The 19742-nt window shown below is 39.7% G+C and overlaps 1 protein-coding gene across 3 annotated transcripts in view; it reads left to right on the top strand.

The window, feature by feature from the left end:
* Positions 1-19742, top strand: part of HIPK3 (homeodomain interacting protein kinase 3) — a 114343-nt gene that overhangs the window by 38480 nt on the left and 56121 nt on the right. For all 3 annotated transcript variants that reach the window (XM_069803964.1, XM_069803965.1, XM_069803966.1), the window contains one exon: positions 13828-14923. In XM_069803964.1, the coding sequence (XP_069660065.1) occupies positions 13828-14923 (1096 nt within the window). The remainder of the gene's footprint in view (positions 1-13827; positions 14924-19742) is intronic.

Below are 19742 nucleotides of genomic sequence, written 5' to 3'. Positions count from 1 at the left end.
TCTGTGAGGCGGCATACGACTGCTGTGCACATACAGAATAGTTACTGTAGGCAGCATTGCTTTCTGCACAGAACTTCGTGGAAAAAAGCAGAGAACATCTATACTTTTTTAATTTTTTTATTAGACAAGCCCTAGCTTCACTGAATATATAACTATTTCATTCCATATGCAGAAGCATTACAGCTGAGGTAGACTGCTCTATCAACTAACAGAAGTATGAAATGGGTAGAGCAGGTCTGATAATCAACTGGTGATACTTGATCAAGGGAAGAAGAAACATGGACGTAGGATGTCCTCCTGGTGATACCAGCGCTCCTCCGTTAACGCGTTCACTGTTGAATTTTGTGAAATAGTATCCACCTTTCATACCTCAAAAAAGCTTGTTTGTACCTTTCTGTGTTTTCTGAGTTTCTTCAATTCCCTGATGATGTTACAGTGCGGTTACAGGAGAATTTCAGAAGTCTTGGTACAGGATTAATTTGATGAAGAAAACATCCTTAGCACTTCTTCATTGAAACTATGAAGCTCCTGTAGATGGGTTATGTAAACTCACAGCTGGTCAAATACTTATTTGCAGCTGGTCTGACTATTAAATTTTCTTGCCTTTGAAAATTAGGGAAGTAAGAGTTGAGCTCAATGCTGGGGAGCTTTTACTAAGTTAATGTCTCTGTTCCTGAGTCACTGAAATACTATTTTTCTTCCAATCTCTTGACTGAAAATCTGAGATGGAGTGGAAAATAATGTATTACTTTCAGTCCAGGTCTTGGAAGACAAGCTCATTCTTCGGGTAAAGTATGAGATGGACCTCTAGGTATCTGAACCTGTATTTCAGAACTGGTTGGGTTGTGTGTGAAACCAAATATGAAGAAATTAGCAAGGGCGAGCATCGAGTGTGTTAGAGATGGCTGATGAGTGTGCAGTGCACCTTAAATGATGCTGTTAACTATATTTAAAGCAACTTTCAATAGCTAGTGCTATGAAATGGGTTAGCAGTGGGTTGGTTACCTTTTTCTGACTTCTACAGGCAGTGAACACTCTCTGTTTGACCTGAAATAACCTGTCATGAAGCATAAAGCCTGGAAAATCCTGTTACCTGTTCTTGGCTTCCCCTGCCCCCCCTTTACAGACCATTTTCATTGAGAGCCTCTATCTATTTTACAGATTTATAGAGAAATTGAAGCTCTGTTTCTCTTCAAAGGCACTAACTTTTGAGTGATGGATGAGCAGAGGAACAACATGTAATTGTGAAAGTGGGTTTTAGTCTGTGACTTTATTTGATAGCGTAGTGTTTCCTGCAGGGTAGGTCCCCCCCGCCCGCCCCTTTCATTCTTCAGTTGTTTTAGTGAATGTTGGGAAAGATGGCAAGAATTGGTGTGTGCCTTGTTTTTAGATGCAGTTTGGGCATAATCTTTGTACGGTTTTGTAGTATTTTTTTTCACATTATCTCACTATTTGTTTTTTCATATAGTGTCTTAATATTCCATTTCAATTTTGAGAGTGGGTAACGTTCTGACAAAATGGGGTTAATCTCTAGCTTAGCAATTTTGCTTGAAAATGGAAGAAGAGCCAAATAACTGGAGTGTTTTTTAAGCAACTCAGTTCAAGTAGTTTAGTTCTGATTTTTTTTTCTTATTCAGTGACTTGGAATCAGTTTAACTTCAAAATATCTCTCCCTATGTTATTAACTTTACACATTTAATGGTCCCAGCATTATGTGAACTTCTTGTATGGTCTTTTTTTCACCTTATGTTTTCAGGAAAAATTAGGAAATACTCCTTTTTGGAAGTATGTCCTTTTCTCCAGCTGTGTTGTGCCCTACAATACCTATACATTTGGGTGTAACAAGATGAAGCATAGAAAAATGTTAAGTTCAAGTTCCAAAACACAGCAATAAAATAAGACCCAGTGAAATACCCAAAGACAAAACAGATATATGAAAATATTTCTTATGTTTTTAGTATGATCAAAGCTACAGCACCTATCTCAATATTAAAAAAGTAATTGGATTCTTATGTAGAGGATTATAAGTGGCACTCCCATCAAAAAATAATTTTTAAAATCAGTAATCTTAAACTCATGTGACTCTTTCCATTCTTGCTAAAATAATTTAACAGTTCTAGAAAACTATTTTAGTGCTTCTTAAAGCAGGTTACAAATTAAGTATAATTAATGCTTTTCCTGTAAAAAGTTGGCTACTGTCAAATGAAAATCCCTTCATATTTGTATAAACATTACTTGCTGAGTATGTACGGCACCGCAGTGACTACCCATTCAGAATGAGTGGTGGAAAATTTAGGGACAAGGAGACTCAGGTCCTAATACCTGTGCAGAGTCCCATTAACAACATCATTAAAAGAGGAGGGTGTGGCTGCAGGTCAGAGATGCTCAGGGCTGCTCTCCATGCCTGTTGGAAACCACTCTGTAATCCAGTGACCTGAGAGTTTCTTACCCTTCTCTGTACTGGAGGCTGCTATCCTTTAGGTTACTACACTGTATTGTCCTGCAGCTGTTTTTACGTGACTGGACACTTAACTTCAGAGGCATGAGATTGGCAGGTGAGCACATGCTGGGTGAGACAAGATCTTTATCGCAAAGCTGAAGCTTGGCTGTTGCCTTGCCTTGGGGCGAGTGGCGTCCAGTACCTGAGAAAACTTGCTTTGGGTTAGTTCAGGAGTTTTACTTGACTTTTGGTTAGAAGGTGAACTGTGAGATGGAAGTGAATCTCCTCACCTTGTGCTCACCTTGTCTTGAAGCATGGTAAAATGAAGTAGTAAAACTGGTCCCTGGACAGGAAAACTGCCAGTAGAACAACTTCAGCTGGGATTGCAATAACTGGTGCAGCTGTGCTTTGTGTGGGGCTGGAGTGTCTTCATTGCAAAGATGTTTGCTGCTTTTATTAGTGTGACCAAATCCCTCCAGGCCTGCTCCCTGCTCCCTAAGGTCTTTGGATGTGAACTGACATCTGAACCTTTTCCCCGATCCTGCTGGTATAGACTGAAACAAGTGCCTGCCCACAGCAAGGAGCTGACATAGGCTCAAGGTGTGAATGAGAAGGTTGTCATATAAATGTAAAAGTGCAGAGAGAAAACAAACTTCAGTAATGATAAACAAGACAAAGTTTATTATAAGGGAAGGAAAGAAACTTTTTTTTTTTTACTAACGTTTTAAGCTCCTTCTGGAAGATAAGAGTAACTACTAGCATCAGGTATTCATAAAAATTATCTTTGTGCACAATTTTATCTGAAACATTAGTAATTTACTTTTGTAAAAGTAAATGTGCTTTTACATATGTAGATATGAAAACACATCTCTTCTGTTTCCACAGTCTCTGTTTACTACTTTGTTTTGGTCCTTTGTCAGTGTTTACAAACAATGGTGTATTAACCTTTATCTTACTCTGCTAGTTTGAATAAAATGTACTCATTTTTTTCCCCTCCTCCCTATGGTGCAGGTTTTGCCTGTATTGGTACACAACAATTGGTGGCACTTGCACAATTTCCAGAAGGCTTTTTATTTGTTTCTTGTAAGATGTCTTTCTTCCTTTTTGGCTGAAAAGCTGTTAATGTGCATCATTGCCTTGTAAACCTCTTCCTTCCTGTGTTTCCTAGAAACTTCGGTCATCTGCTGCTTCCTACCCTTTTCCCTTCAATTATTCTGTTTGGGTTTTTTGTGTTTGGTTTTTTGTTTTTTTTTTTTAGAATTGCTTACTTGTCTATGATCTGTCTGTTCTAGTTGAGAAGTTTTTTCCACAGCATGTTTTTGAAGATTTAAATTATTTATAGGGGTAGAGGAGGTCCTCACAAGATCTTTATTTTTCAGCTCTTGAATCTGTTTAATACAGGAATTTTGGTGTTTGGGATCTTAGTTGTGAAGCCCTTTGGAAGGAACAGGCTTTGTTCCTAAGAGAAGAAAAAAGCTCTGTCTCCTCTTTCCTTATCTATTAATATCAACTTATTTTGTGATTCAAGAAATAATTGGTATTCAGTCTAATAAGAATGGATTGCTTTTGTGAGATGCTAGAGGTTTTTTTAATACCTTTTCATTAAGGCTTTTGAAATGATGCTGTGGGCTAACTTCTTCCTCTGGCTGTGTCAGCTCTGAGCCCTGCAGGAGGACATTTTGGGAGTTTTTCTCAAGAAATATTTTGGGGGCTCTTTGTGACAAGCGGTCTTTGAGACTAAATTTGTTTTTAAAACTTGCTTGAAGAGATGTCTAAATGCTGTTTTAAAGATTAAAACTAGAGTGAATGTTAGAAGTTTGTTTATGCTACAAATGGAAAGATTATTAAATATGGAAGGGAACACAACAGGAAAAACTGACGCCCATTTATCAGCATTATGTTCTAGCTAGCGGGGTCATATGCTGCATGCAATCTTGCCTTTCTTTTTGCATACCTTTCTGTATAGTTAAATCAATAAGTTCCTCTGCATAGGGGTGAGGGAGAAAATTCTTGCACTTGTGGCTTTGGGAAACATTATAATATGGGTTATTACAGTTATTGATTCATTAGGAGGCAAAAGGCTGAGCCTTCTCTGAGAGAATATGCATGTCTAATGCACTGATTTTTGCCCACAGGAAATGCTGCTTTCTCCACATCTTTAGAAATCTGAAAGAAGTGGTGAACACCTATTTTTCCCTCCATTCTTTCTTTATTGTTCTACATATGCCATGTCTAATTTATACAGCTGTTTTCAGTAAGCAGCCAATGCTATCTTCATGATGTTGTTGCTTACAATGAAAGAAAACCACCTGTTATATAAAAGCAAAATATTAAAACCAGTTTTAGGTAAGGAATTTGTATTCTGAAAAAAAAATTAGCACTTTGAAGAGTTTTCATTTTGTATGTATATATAAAAAACCCTTTCAAACATATACTTACTGAGGGTGTGTGTATATAAACACACACAAACATATATATACTTAAGTCAGTATATGTTTCAAAGTTGCTACTGGATGTAGCTGAAGTAACTGACCTGAAAACTGTAGCAGAAAAAGATAAATTGAGAAGTGTGTTAGATTAGATGTCTTAATTCTTTTATATTAAGTCAGATGTAAAACAAAAAAAAGGCTAAGGTTCTTATTTACTGTAATATTTTTGTTGCAGAAGGAATTGAATATGATCTAAGCGTGCTGTCTTGGCAACTCAGTAACTGCTTGATAACTAAGTTCTTGTTGGTTGTATTGGAAGAGTGATGATGATTTTTCATGTATTTGGGGAAGGTTTTAACTCAAATGTTACTTACTGCTGGGTAGTTCTCAACGTGTAGGCAACAATTTTATAGACCTCCCGAACCATGCTCTCTTGCTACAGTAGACCCTGATTTGCAAATTTTTTACATCATGTCAGACTTAATGCGCTCAACAGGTTATTTGTGTCTGTGCTGTTGCAAACTTAATGTGTAAGTCCTGCGGGGAGAACAGTAATTTTGCATCGCTCTACTGATGTGTGCTTTGTCCAGCTGAAAATCTTTTATAATAAGAGGGAGAAAGATAATTTTGAACGAACCTCCTCCACCTTGAGTAGTTTAGAGGACTTGATGAAGAATCAACTTTATGTAAGTAGGACCCCTTTGTGGGCATGCAGATGTTCTGGCATGCCAGCCATTCTATGAAGGTGAAGTAGCAATGATGAAAATAGGCATGTAAATTTATATTCTTACAGGACCTGCATTTGATATTGTCTAGAGCTATTCTAAAATGAAACTTCTAAATAAATTTCTTAGCTGGGTCGTTCCGCTTCTAATTCTAACAAAAGCCCAGCAGACTAAGAATGCGAAGTTAAGCAATGAAATCAAAATAAAATGGCTGGACATTAGAAAGAAAAATGGCATACATGTTTGTTAAGGGAGGTTGGTTTTTTTGGTTTTGGTTTTTTTTTTTTAAAAAGCAGCATATGAACAGGTGGTTTACCAACAGGCAGTTTGAGCTAAATGCCTCTATCAAATTTTATTTCTACTTTAGGGAAGGTGGCAGAATCTTTTGGAATACGTACAGCAATGGAAAAAGCATGGTTTTATGTCCTACCTCTCTACTCATCTTGATCCCCCTTACCGCATTGAGGAGCGGCAGACAGTAGCAGGAGTTTGAATACATCCCTTCAGCGCTGTACTGTCCTGCAGAATTCGAAGGTGTGGGCTCTCCTAAACACCACTGTTAGGGATTTTTATTTCAGTGTGCCTGCTGTTTTCAGGTTCAAAAAGAATTAGTCTTTTAAAAGAAGAGATTAGGCTGGCGAAGCCCCGGCTCGTTGAAATGGGCCGTTTGTGTTGATGGTGGCACATTGTGATTTGGAGAGCGTGCTCTCATTCGGGGCTGGTGGCCGATACTGCGCTGCTTGTGCTTTCTTTTCAGTTGCGTAACAGCTTCTTGCCCAGCGGAAAAATAAATGCTTGAAGTATTATTCCATTTGTCTTTTTAACTATGATTGCAGTCATATTGGCATCACAAGATTTAGCTTTTGATATTTGTGGAAAATATGAATATAGCAATTGTATTCTTTGCTACTGCTACTTGTACGAATGACAGCGTTGAGTCATAGGAGTTCACTCTGATATTTTATGTAAAATACATTTGTGTTCAGTGTATGGCGTCAGTTCTGTTTCCAAGTATTGAGACAATGGTGCAATTGAGACTAGCTCGCATCATACTTAAATGAACTTATATTTTCAATTTCTGGTATCAATGCAACATTGGTAGCATCCGATTACAAATATCTCAAATGTTGCAGAAATCTAAAGTCAGCCCTGTAACATTTTTCTTAGGTGGGTAGTTACTACGTTTTACAACTGCAAAATTGGGTCACTTTATTGTTCGCTTCCCACTAAGACTCTCTCCAAGCTTGGAACCAACCTCTGCCCTTCCAGCCTCAACTCATCTGTGCAGGACTGAGGTTTCACGTCAGGCAAAGGCTGCCATCGGCTTGGCTTAATTTTGTTGGTGTATGATGGGCCAAAATTTCCCGAGCTCTGAAATATCTCGTGTTTTAATCAACGATTGTAATCATTGCTATTGTCATTAAACTTCTGGGTCTCTGGTAGCGACCCGTAGAACTGGGTGTTGGCTGCTTCGGTGAGCTGGCATCAGAGCTGCCTCTGCATCTCGCTGTTCGCTGCGGTGGAGTCTGTGTGTGCCCGTGCAGTTCATGTCCAGAATTGCCTCCGTGGTTATGCGAGGAAACGATTCATATGGCACGTGTTAACTTGAAACTGCTCAGTGCTTTCTCCTTTGCTCCACTCCCTCCCTTCCATGGGTCAGAGATCTGTTGGCAGAGCTGGTTTCAAGGTGGCCGGGGGGTGGAGTTCCCTGGGCTTGTATTTCTTAACTCTTTGTACTTTCTGTAGATGCTTTGTCCTTTATAAATCACAAGAAACCTCAGTTGCCAGTGCTTTGTTATGAATCGTACAGCTGGAGTAAGGGAATTCCTCAGGGTGAACAGTTCATGGGTATGAAAGTGCTCACATCAGTACAGCTTGTTCAGCGACGTATCCAAAATAAACAATAACACAGAGGTGCTGCTGCTACCAGTAATCAGGTTTCTTCTGGGGGGGGAAGAGAGGGCAACTACTTCAGCTTTGTATTTGCTAAATAACTTGAAAAGTTGGGCGGCATCTAATATAAAAAGAACAATTTTTTTACCTGGAAAAAATGACGGTTAGCATCCTTATGGTGTTTTCAGTGATGTGTAATGTAAATAAAACACTTACTAAGTGCTACTGCTCAGCTTGTGCATTTGCTGGAAGTTACTGAGCTTTTTAGAGGGCCTCCCTTGATGTCCAGCTGCACTGCAAGAAGGGTGTGAGTGTGTTTGAATGGGTTCTCACCAATGGAGGCTTGAAAGAAGTTGGAAAACAAGTTTTCTTGAGTTAAATTGTAACTATAATATTAGGTGGCTGCCACTGGCTAGGCTTTGCCTGCTGGGGATTTTACCACAACAGCAACAACATAGTGATTGCAGTTCTTGGGGCAGTTAAAAGGGGCTGTTTATTTTGCGGAAGAATTCAGGGCATAGCGTGGAAATTTTTCTTCAGCTGTGCTGCAGTGGTCTTACTAACTTGTTACTCTGCTGCACACCCCCCCTTACTCTGTCACGAGGAAATGTCAATTTATAGTTAATTATTAATAGTGGTCAGGCCTGGAACAGCCTGTGCTTCTCAAGGTTGTTACAGTCTGCCAAATTGGTTGTGTTTATGAATTTGCCTAGAACTGCTTGAGGGGGCTGGAGATGTAATTTTAAGAATCTAATAAAGAGCATTGTTACAGTTAGGTGAACAGTAGCAACACATTACCAGAGGTGCTCCATTTCACTGAGTTCTCTATTCAGTTTCTGCAGAGAGAAGCTTGACTGGGGGGGGGGGGTAAACTGTGAAGCGCCTCCTGTTTATTGTCATTACTTTGTGAAAACATATTTATTCATTTATTTAAATGAATAAACAATAAACTTATTTAAAATGTGTGTACTTCATTACTTTGTTCATACCTTCTTCAGAAGCACAGAATTCACAGTCTCAGATCACAATTCACACATTTTGTATAATTTAATGTTTAATAACCTAAGTGTAGACTTCCCAGTTCTCTCTGCTTCAAAGTTTGAGCCAAGAAGACTTGTTTCCTTCGAAGGGAGCCTATCTAGAGGTAATAATAGTTGGTAGGTGTCTCAAGACAGTCTTTCTTTTCCACATGCCCTGCAGTATTCGCTAGCAGCAGCTGGCACGGTGAGGCAGGATGCAGCAACCTCAGTATCGGAGCAAAGCAAGCTGGAGAACTCCAGAGAACTCCTTCCTTGCGGAAGGAGAAGAGGGCCTTAAAAATGTCTGTAGGGGGAATGGACAGACTTCTCTGAGGCTAAAACTGAAAACTGAGTCTGAAGCTACGTGAGTAGCCAGAGGCTGTCAGTGGTACATCACCTGGGGATTTTCAGTCCATCTTCCGATGGTTCTGCTTACTCTGCTTTGGTTTGCATCCCAGAGTGGTCTTGTAGTGCATACATTCCATTTTTATTTTAAATTGAATTTAGCTGGAAGATGTGTGCCAGCTGCTCGTGAGTGTTCAGGCTCAAGTAACCTCCCTGAAATGAGCACAGAATGAGGTTTTTCTTTCCTTTAGCACCAGCTGCTTTACTCTACACATCCTTCTCTTGTGCTGCAGGACTTGTTAATGAAGATATTGTCTGACAAGCTTCAGTTTGTACGAGGAAGCAGGAGTAGTCTTGATGAGAAATGTGCAGAAAGATTTATAAGCTCAGTGAAATGATTTGTGAAAAGGGGGGAGGAGGGGGTTGGGGAGAAAGATCCACTGTGTGGTAGGTGAAAATGCACAGGGTAGTATTCTCTTTTAGCAGAAGACCTGCTTAAAAAACCACAACCCCCAAATCCCTGCAACACAGTAACTCTTTACTCTTTCCAGTGTAGCTATCAACAGGATTATATTGTAACCTGAATCCCTCAAAATAGTGAAAAAAAACCCAAACAGACAAACCCAAACCCCACAAACCTCCCTCCCAACAACCCCAAAAACAAACTCCAGCAAAAAAAAAAACCCCAAAACCAAACCACGCGCCCCCTCCCACCTCCCCCCCCAAAAGCCCCCACAACATGGCAGTGCTGTTATAGTAGAGGTATTGGGGTATTTTCCTTTTCTCTTCAAGGTTTGTTGTGCTACTCTGCTGTCTGGGCGTGGGGCTGGGTTTTCATCTGGGTGGGGGGGAAATCAATTCTATTAATTAACTTTGCTTCTCAAAGCAGAGACCTCCAGCAGCTCCTTGTATTGGATAGTTACATGTTGTTCTGGTGTACTTTGTTGCATATATGTTAATGTATAGTAAGGAGCGTGCTCCTGTCTGAGGTGACTTTTGAGCACTGTGTATGAGTGCGTGGCAGAGGTCTCTGGGCAGTCTCAGGTGTAGGTTGTTGTAGGATTTTAATGTGCCCATTTCGTGGGAACACCTTATTCATTGGTTATATGAAGATACTGTAGCTTTTCCAAATGAGATTGCATCTTGAAGTATATGTTTTAAAAAAAAGACAAAATAATGGGGTAAAAGAGAAGTGTTTAGGGGAAGGTAAGAAGTTAGATGCATGTACAAGAACTCTAAGACCATTTTTACTCTTCTGGAGTAAAATTTGACTTTTTTAGTTCAGTCTGTCATGATTGCATCAAAGGTGGTTCTCCCAGCATATGTCATCTCTTTTATTTAGTGCTTTTTTTTTTTTCTTGGAGTTGCTAAAAATGTTCTCATAATAACTCAATAAATGCTTCTTATCTGAGAACAGAGCTGTTACTGTGGTCAGAGTTCAGGGTCATGGAGTTAAGCCTGTAAGAAACAGACAAACCCCAAAAGATGATAGACTAGTTTTTCTCATCCAGCTGTAATTAATGTTAAAGGGAAAGCTGGGACTATGTGCTTCCAGTCCTTCTGGACTGGTTTGAATAGCATGAGCTATAGAAAACTTAGATGTTTTTGAACACCAGTGTTCCCAACAGGCTCAGGTAAGGATTTGAGTGGTCCTCTGGCCATGCTAGAGGACTGTTCTCCCCCTCTTCTCCCCCTCACTGGGTTGTCCTGTCTTCAGAAAACCTCCTTAATTGCAGTGTAGGTTTATGACTGTTTTTTCAAAGTAATCATCTAGATTTCATGCTATCAGCTTTGGCACCACATTTAGATAGGCAAATACCTTCTTCAGAAGTTAAACCAAGCGAGACGTTTGCTGTTTGGTTACCGCAGATCCAGGACGAATGGACCTGCTGGGGCTGTTGCAGCTTAGCAAGCTTCTTGCCTGTGGCTCAGGCGTCCAGGCTCCTTCTTGTGGGGCAGCAAAGCCTCGGCTGCTCACGCTGGACCTGGGTCTGCCCTGGGGCTTAGCGGTGTGGTCACGCTCCTGGGTCTGCTCGGCATTTGTATTTGTCTCCGAGTCGCAGAGGTGATGCTGGGCATCTGAGCTCTCCTGTCAGATCAACCTGTGGGATAACCCAGTAGCGTTACTTTAAAAAGAGGGAGAGTTTCTTTACTTTTGAAGTGTAAAAGTTTTTTGAAATTGAATGTTTTTCTTCTCTCGTGCGCATGTATGTGGTGTAAGTGGGGATTCTGGTGAAAAAGCAAGCGGAGTTTTTTTAGCAGGAACCTTGAAAGGATATTAAGAAAAAAACCCAACCCACTCTTTTGAGATTTTAGTGTCTTTGAAGTAAATGTGGCAAATCTGGTATTTGAGTCATCCCAGAAGAACTGGAGGAACAGTAGGCTGCTGACAGAAGGTTTGGCTTGGTCTGAGCTGTGCAGGTGGCACTGGAAGCTCCAAGTAGGCTTGGACGTATGTGTGCTCTGGGGTGGTCCGTGAGGGTTGATTTTGGAGCTCTGAGTAATGTGATCAGGATAAATGATTCATTTAAATATGATGATCATAGAAAAGAGGGTAAGTCCCATAGTCAATAATATGCTTATGCTATGTACCAGGCACTTTGTAGTGCAGTATGTTATATAGGAGAGAATTCAAGAACTTGGAAAATTTTTGCCTGTGTTTTGAGATTGAGAGTTAGTCTTAAATCCTTGGCGTGGAGCAGGAGGCCAGTGGCAGTCCCGTAACATTTGGCGGTGAGAGAGCCTTGCTGCCGGCAGTCTCCAGCTTTCTACATTGTCCGGTTGTGGGCAGACGGCTTTGGAAAGGAAAGGGCTTTGAAGTTTTCTTCTACTGCTGGGGCAAAAAACATTATAGGATGCTAAACTGAGGTGGTGGTATGATTATTTTAATCGCTCTTAAGATGTTTAAATGTTAATTTGCATAAATCAAATCACAGCTTCAGAATGATTATGCTGTGCGTTTGGTTAGTTTTCGTTTGATCAGAGTCATTGCAATGTCTGGCTCAAGTTTTATGTGAATCATCTGCAATTTAAATACCTATTGCCAGAATCTTCATATGCTTGGTATGAAAAAGTGATTTAACTAAAGTATTATTGGTATTCAGTTTGTCTCCGAGAGCTGATCGGACTGGTACAAGCCATAACTTCCCTGCAACCTTGTAGTCATTTACACTGGGGTCCATCCAGTGCATTTTTCTTGTGTTCAGCATTACGTGACATAAAAGTTTAAGGCTGGTGTTTGACAGCTCTGGAAGGGAACCCAGCAGGGTCAGTGCAGAGAGGAGATCTGGAAGGTACAGCATCCGAGAGGTGAGGTCTGTGCAATTTAAAGTGGAATTGAGATTCCTCGTCCTACGTGCGGGCCAGGTACTGCTGCCATTGTCATCCTCCCTCCAACACTCTGCTTCATGCCTGGGAAAGGGAGGTACAGTGTGGAGCATGACCCTGGACACTCTTGTGGCCCTGCTTTCCACAATTCCTAGCTTTTCCAGAGCTAGAGTCCTGAGTCGGGGACAAGTTCAGGGAGGCAGCGGGACTAATCCTGCGCCGTCACACAGGCTGTGCAGAACGGAGCTGCTGTGCTTGGGGGCTTCCCAGGCTGGCAAAGCACCTCCTCTTGTGCAAAACTGTTCTTTGTTACTGATTTCTGAAGTGCAGGCGTTCTTTCTGAGAGGCTGCACAGGTGTAGCCTTTCAAAAATGTGATGGCCTCGAGGAAGGTGGAGTCAATCAGGTTGAAATTTTGATCTCAGCCTTACTGGGAATTCAAAAGTTAAAATTATCCATAATCTTTTATTCTAACTTTGACTTCTCTCTTAGCAAGGAATTAATTGTGTTGGCAGAAAAAAATATTAAAAAATAGATGGAAAATACATGCAGAGTATAGAAAAAATATATATAAAAATATTCTTTTCCTTCTCTTCACATTCACTTGAAAATAAATTTTCTGTGAGAAATCTGTCATAAGTTCTCTACCTACAATTATCAGCCCATTTTTCAGAAATTATCTTGATCAGGGACATATTTTGTAGGTCTGTAGAACATTATACTTAGTTTAATAGGTTGCTTTAGAGTGCAGGTTTTCTATGGCCCAACTCATGAAATTGGGATATCTGAAAGTATGAGGCTAATACTTAGTTTCCAAATCTGAATTGAAGGGGGGTAAAAAAAAATAAATATTGGTGCCTCTGCCCCCCATAACTGTGTCACTGATACACAAACTTCTGCAATGGGACAGTATATAACTCAGAGAAAGCACCTGCCTTTCATGAATGCATTAGATTACTGTACATCTTAATTTAGCTGGAAAGTTGCAATTGTTTATGTGAACATAGACACTCCCCTAAGGTATTTTGGGTCCCATCACATGGCTTGATCACTTTCACTTTCATCACAGTGAAATTCTTCGAGCTTTGACAGTTATGTCATTTGTCTGTTTGTTCTTAGAAGCCTGCTGGTGCTTATGATGAGTAGGTCAGATACCTTGTGTAACAAGTAGCATTGGCTCACAATTAAGAGCTTTTAAGTTATTTTGCGTCATCATTGATAAGTTTTTAAAATGGTTATTAAACTTATGTTACTGAACACTATGGCCCTTTTGTATGTCGAAATGCTGGGGTTTTTAAATGAAAGCTGAGGTTTTTAATAGCACAAAGGTAGTTCCCCCACTTGAAAAATGACGAGTAGCAGCCTGCTGCAGACTGTCTCAGTCCTGCCCTGTGCAACCAGCAAAAGCACTTACTGCTGTAACCTGCTGCTGCTGCAGTCCTTGGGTGCGGAAGTGTGCGCGTCGGGGAGGCGCGAGGACCTTGCTGTTGGCCATAAGAAACTAAATATGAAATAACTTCAGGCTAGCTCGTTTGGAAAATAGGCTCGTGTCCTGATTTTTTTTTGAGAAGAGGAAGGTGCTGCAAAGCTTGGAAATGTGAATGCAGACGTCTCACTCGCTTTTTTTTTTTTCTCTCTCTCCCTCTGTAGGTATGGCCTCACAAGTCTTGGTCTATCCACCATATGTTTATCAAACCCAGTCAAGTGCCTTTTGTAGTGTGAAGAAACTCAAACTAGAACCAAGCAGTTGTGTGTACCACGAAAAAACCTACCCGCAAATCTACGTGAATGGTAAAAACTTTGGAATTTCTCCCCGCAGGGTTAGTACTTTCTTTCAGACTAAAAACCCATTTGACAGACCTCGAGGACAGAACTTTTTGTTGCAGTCAAATGCTGTTGCTTTAAGAAATATTGCAGGTGCTACAAAAGCGTTAGCAGCGCGGGCGCAGCAAGCTCAGTTAGAGGCACCTCGGACTGGGACGCGAGGCAGCCGATCGGATATCCTGGAAGGACCCCAGCGATGTGGATTGAAGCGTAAGAGCGAAGAGCTGGATAATCAAAACAGCACGATGCAGATTGTCGATGAACTGTCTCTTCTGCCTGCAATGTTGCAAACCAACGTAGGAAACCCAGTGACGGTTGTGACAACGGCTGCAACTTCAAAACAAAGTAGTACAAGCGGAGATGGAGATTACCAGTTAGTACAGCATGAGGTATTGTGCTCTGTGAAAAACACTTACGAGGTTCTTGATTTCCTTGGGCGAGGGACCTTTGGACAAGTAGTGAAGTGCTGGAAAAGGGGGACAAATGAGATTGTGGCAATCAAAATTTTGAAGAATCATCCTTCGTATGCACGCCAAGGACAAATAGAAGTGAGCATATTAGCGAGACTGAGTACTGAAAATGCTGATGAATTTAACTTTGTGAGAGCCTACGAATGCTTCCAGCATCGTAACCATACTTGTCTGGTTTTTGAGATGTTGGAACAGAATTTGTATGACTTCCTGAAACAAAACAAATTCAGCCCTCTGCAACTGAAAGTAATTCGGCCTATTCTGCAACAGGTGGCCACTGCACTGAAAAAACTAAAAAGTCTGGGTTTAATCCATGCTGACCTCAAACCAGAGAACATTATGTTGGTGGATCCTGTTCGGCAGCCTTACCGGGTTAAAGTAATAGATTTTGGGTCTGCCAGCCATGTATCAAAGACTATTTGTTCAACCTATTTACAATCTCGGTATTACAGGTAGGTGTCTTTTACTTTGTTTTTAACTTTTAATGGAACAAGGTTTTAGCATTTATTAAAGTTAATGTCTTAAATAATTACTCTTCCAGATAACTAATAAGAATAATTTGGAAAATGTAAGGACCATCTAAGAATGGAGGCCATGCTAAGATTAAGTGGTTGGTTACCATTTTTAATGTGAATACTTGCTTTGAATTTTTTTATAGTGTTATTTTTTTCTAGAAGTATGTTTGGTGTTGCACTCTAAAGTCATCGCTTACTGTTATTTTGAGATCTCTGATGAGACTTTTTAAAAGGAAAATAGAAAAAAAATTTAGCTTTCACTTGCTTGATTAGGATGCCTTTCATGCCTTCCTAACATGATGGGTTTTTTGCTGTAAGCAGCTGGACAGTGTACTAGAAGTGCCATATTTTTATATCCTGTTGCCAAAGATTATGTAAATGCCTTCTGTTTTTCTCCAGCACTTGTAAATATTTTGCCTAGTTCTTATAAACTCAATTCTGATTGAGTGCCTTCAGCAGCTGTGGACTTCAGTGAACTTCTGGAGTTAGGGAGTGATAGGATACTTAAATATTTAAGATGATACCAGGCAGGCATTTGAAGTGATTTTGGTACATGGTTGCATTCTTCATTGGCCTCAGAGTGGAGGTTTATTTCTGATTTTGTTTTTTACTTCTTTCTTTGTATAGTTATCCAATCTGTGTGACATACAAAAGCCATTATTGTTTAGCATCCGAGGTCCTTTGTTTTCTTTATAAGCTGAACTTGTCTTGGTTGAAGACCTTTTTCAGTTCGGCTTTGCATCATTGGCAATAGTATGTCCTGGGTATTGCCTGTCTCTGCAAATTCAGTAAAAAGCTAGTAAACTAGGACAATGAGTAATTTGAAGAAAATTTTAAATATTTTACAGCTGTTCATTTTGGAAGTGAAAACTTCTGCAATGCAGTTCTAGAGTTGATGAAATTAGTGATTGGAGTTCATGCCAGAAGAATCTGTTATTTGACTGTAGCTTGTAAACAAGAACATTTCATGTACAGTGCTCATAAAAAATATTCTAATTCATCACCTGCATTTTCCCATTACTTAATTACAAACTGCAGGTAAAGCTTTAAAAAGTACAGAAAGTTCATCAACAGAAAACTAAATTGAGGAACCGTAAGAATTGATGCATACCCACATTACAAAAAAAAAGTGTATGGGAGGGAATTAGAAATTAAGTAACTTGAGAGTTAATTTTGGTGTAATAGCTGTATACCAGTTGAAACTGTATTTTTGGGCTTCTCAGGACAAAAACATGCGAGTCTTGAAAAGGCAGCATGAATTCTGCAAGGGTCTAGACAAGTGCAAATATCTTAACATCAGCTGTTGTGTACAGATTTGTAATTCAGCAGGTACTTGCCATGCGTGGTCTAAGAATACTTCCTTACATATTTGGGGGTTTTATTTATTGAAACAATTACAGGTTATTATGAACTATTGCCATTTCTCCCTCCTCCCTCCCCAAGAACTGACAAAGGGAGAGGCTGTAGACAGCCAGGCTGGGTGGTCCATTGTAGTATTCCATTCTTGACCAACTAATTTCAAATTGGCTTTTTTTCTGTTTCAGAGAGCTCATTAGACATAGCATTGTTGTGCTTATTCAGTTGCCTACATACAAATTTTAGCTGTAGTTTTGTTTTACTTAGGTTGATGTTCCTTTGCACCTTTACTTTATATAGAATTTTGACATGCTTACTAGGTTGAGCAGGTCTGTATGCTGGCAAGATCAATGTGCAACTCCTTGGCACCTTGTGTGCATTTTGGATGCTTGTATTATGTTACATGCACTGAAGTGCGACTAAGTAGGGTTCATTGTGGATGTACGTTCAAAAATATTCCGTTCCCTGTCCCGTGCCCCCAAGAATAAGACTCATGGGTGTGTGTATGCTTGTCGTGGCTCAATGATGTTGAATGATATTCATATAGACTCATATAACATGTGCACCTAAAATTCCTGTGTTACTAAGTTGTACTTAAGTGCTTTGTAAATGTTCAGGCTGTTCAGTAGAAGATCATATTCTTTTATCTTGTATAGTCCATAATCCTTCTATAAAGTAGCATTTTTTTGAAAGTAAAAAGGACATAAAAAAAGAAAAAAGGTTAGGGTCTATCTACTTGAATAGTTTTGATGTTATATTTAAGTTAAATATTGGTTGAGATAATTTTGAAACTGACTTAATTTAAAAAAAAAAAGATACTATACTTCAGAATTATTTTCAGCAGAAAGTTTACTTCTGAAAAGATTTAATTCTGAAAAGGATTTTAATATGCTGGATTTCATCATGGATGCATGGCTTCCTACCAGTTGAGTGATTCAAATTAACTTTGTGTATCTTGGCAAGCAGTGTCTCAAACTTTCTTTTTTATTGCTTTGGAAGCACCTGACTAGTGTTAATAATATCAGAAAATAGGGATTTGATCCAAAACGTCTCAAAATAGATGATGCCAGGGAAATTTGAAGAGAAAAGTCTTAAAGAAGTATGAGAAGGGCCTTCAGAGAATGTATTGTATTGAGATGAAATTTATTTTGCAAGAGATTGTGCTTCTTGTCAATCAAATAAGGAACTACTTCATAAAATATAACTGTACTTAAATGGTTTTTGTATTAGAAAAGGGTGGGAGTGATAGTGTAGGTTTGACTCTTTTGACTATGACATGTTGAAACAAACCCTTTAAAAAAATCAAGCAGCAGTTGGGACATTGAAATCTCTGCTTCACGCCCCCTGCCCTGCCCCAACAGTGGTGCTATGTGTTTGGTTAGGTTATTTAACAAGAAAACATTTGTTTAAATAGATTTTTATTTAAAGCTTCAAGCTAAATTAATCCAGTTAGAGTTCAAATTGGAAATGTTTTTTAAAAAATTCTTGTTCCTTACAGCACCTCTTTTTATGAGTGTGATCCCATCTGTATTCTTGTGTGCAGTCTTTGAAAATTGTTTCCGTGCTAAGCTCTGTGTGTTTTGTCATGAGCTTTACCTGTAACTCTCACCTTGCATGGTCGGAGTTAACAGTGCATGAGACTGCTTCACCAAGTGACAGGCACAACACACTGCTTTGACATTTATTTGGATATTTCCTAGGTAAATGTGATGTGAACCTGGCCTTTTCTGATGTGCAAAAACACTCATCCAGGCCCAAGAATTTAAAGAAAAAGGTATTAAGAGGAAACATTTTGTTTTTAAAATGACTGTTTTAGAATCTGAGGTCTTAGAAAAGGATGGGAGGAGATGCCCTTAAACAACGTCATAGGTCGAGAGGAAGGAGGCTGCATCCCCGCAGCGTCGGGATGCTGCTTCTCAACCCTGCGGTGCCGGTGCCGTCCTGCTCCGGGGGGGATACTAACCCCGTTCCTGTCCCTCGTTCTGCTCACCCCGCATCTGCCAGAGCGCCTGTGCCAGCGGGAGGAGGGAAGGACGTGGCCTGGGGAGAAGGGAGGAACTGTTATTTCTGGCAGCACTCTTAACTTATGCCACGGTAATTTTCAAGAATAAGGTTTGCACTTTCTCTATGGAAAGCGTATGCCCACCAGTGTCTGTAGAAGTGTACGTTGAATGCTCAAGAGAAACCCATAGAGAAGTCTTGCAAAAGTGAATAAAGAGAAAGGGTGGGTGGTGGTGGTTGTTTTTTTCCTGATCTTGTCACCGCTTTTTTTTTTTTCCTTGTTCATGGGACTGTCATTATCTCAATTATTATAGTCAATTATCATGAGAATGGAGAATGCCATAAAGTCTAATGTTATGGTGTTTATTTTGAATGTTAGTGTCAGTATTTTACATAAGTAGGAAGTGAGTAACAAATTGGAAAAATAAGTAATAAGAGGATTAGGACTTAAGGCAGGGAACGTAATACAGCTAGGTGAATGGATAATGGGCTGACTTACCTTACTTACCTTAGTCTATAGCAGGAAGAAGAGGTGAAATAATGATGACTATTGGAGACATTACAGTACTTTTTTGTATGAGAAGAGATCGTAAAAAAGTGAAACTAACTGAATTTTAAAAGGGTGTAGACAAGCAGAAAAATGGAGACAAACTGGATGAAGTGACAATGATTTGATGTTTTTCTGTTTCAGCTTTGTCAAGCAAAGAGAAAGTAAGAAAATGGTTAAAACAAGTATAAAAATACTTTTTGACATGTCATTACCTTTTGTAAACTCCTGGCTGTTATATATTGCTAGAAATCGGAGTATAGATATGATACACTGTCTTAAGTCACAGATTATTATTTTTTGTTTGTTTTAAGGATGAAATGTTTTTCTGAATACTCTTTTCCTAAAAGACAGTGTCTGTGCTTACATGCTGGTTTTATGCTGGTCTGGATTTTAATAGCTGTGGGCTAGAGAGATCTGGTATTTGAAGCCTTTTCTTTGCTGCTAGCCTCACACGTTAAGACTGTTGACCTTTTATGAGTGGTCTAAGTAGGTAAATAACTAGGCAGTGTATACATTTTGAAAAGAAAAAACCCCTTACATACAGCATAGGTGATCAAGCTTTTGTCATATATGGAAATGGTATGGTAGGTATGTTGCCATCCGTTTGGTCAGCTGTGCCCCAAATCACGAAAAGGGGAGTGCTGCCTTCAAAACCAAAAGCTTCTTTTCCACTTATCGTGTGGTACAGGCTGCGGAGGAGGGGAATCAACACATTTCTTCTATTTCTAAGTCTGGTGTCTTGGGCTCATCTGGCGAGGCAGAAAGTTTTCCCAGGGCGTGATGTTTCCCTCTGGAAGTCATTTTCCTTTGCTTTGCCTCTCTCCTGAGGTTATATGTGTTTAGGGAAGC

Source organism: Haliaeetus albicilla, chromosome 16, assembly GCF_947461875.1.
Source record: "Haliaeetus albicilla chromosome 16, bHalAlb1.1, whole genome shotgun sequence".
Lineage (NCBI taxonomy): Eukaryota > Metazoa > Chordata > Aves > Accipitriformes > Accipitridae > Haliaeetus > Haliaeetus albicilla.
Note: the sequence above shows the minus strand (reverse complement) of the source record. Positions and strands in the feature narration are given on the sequence as shown.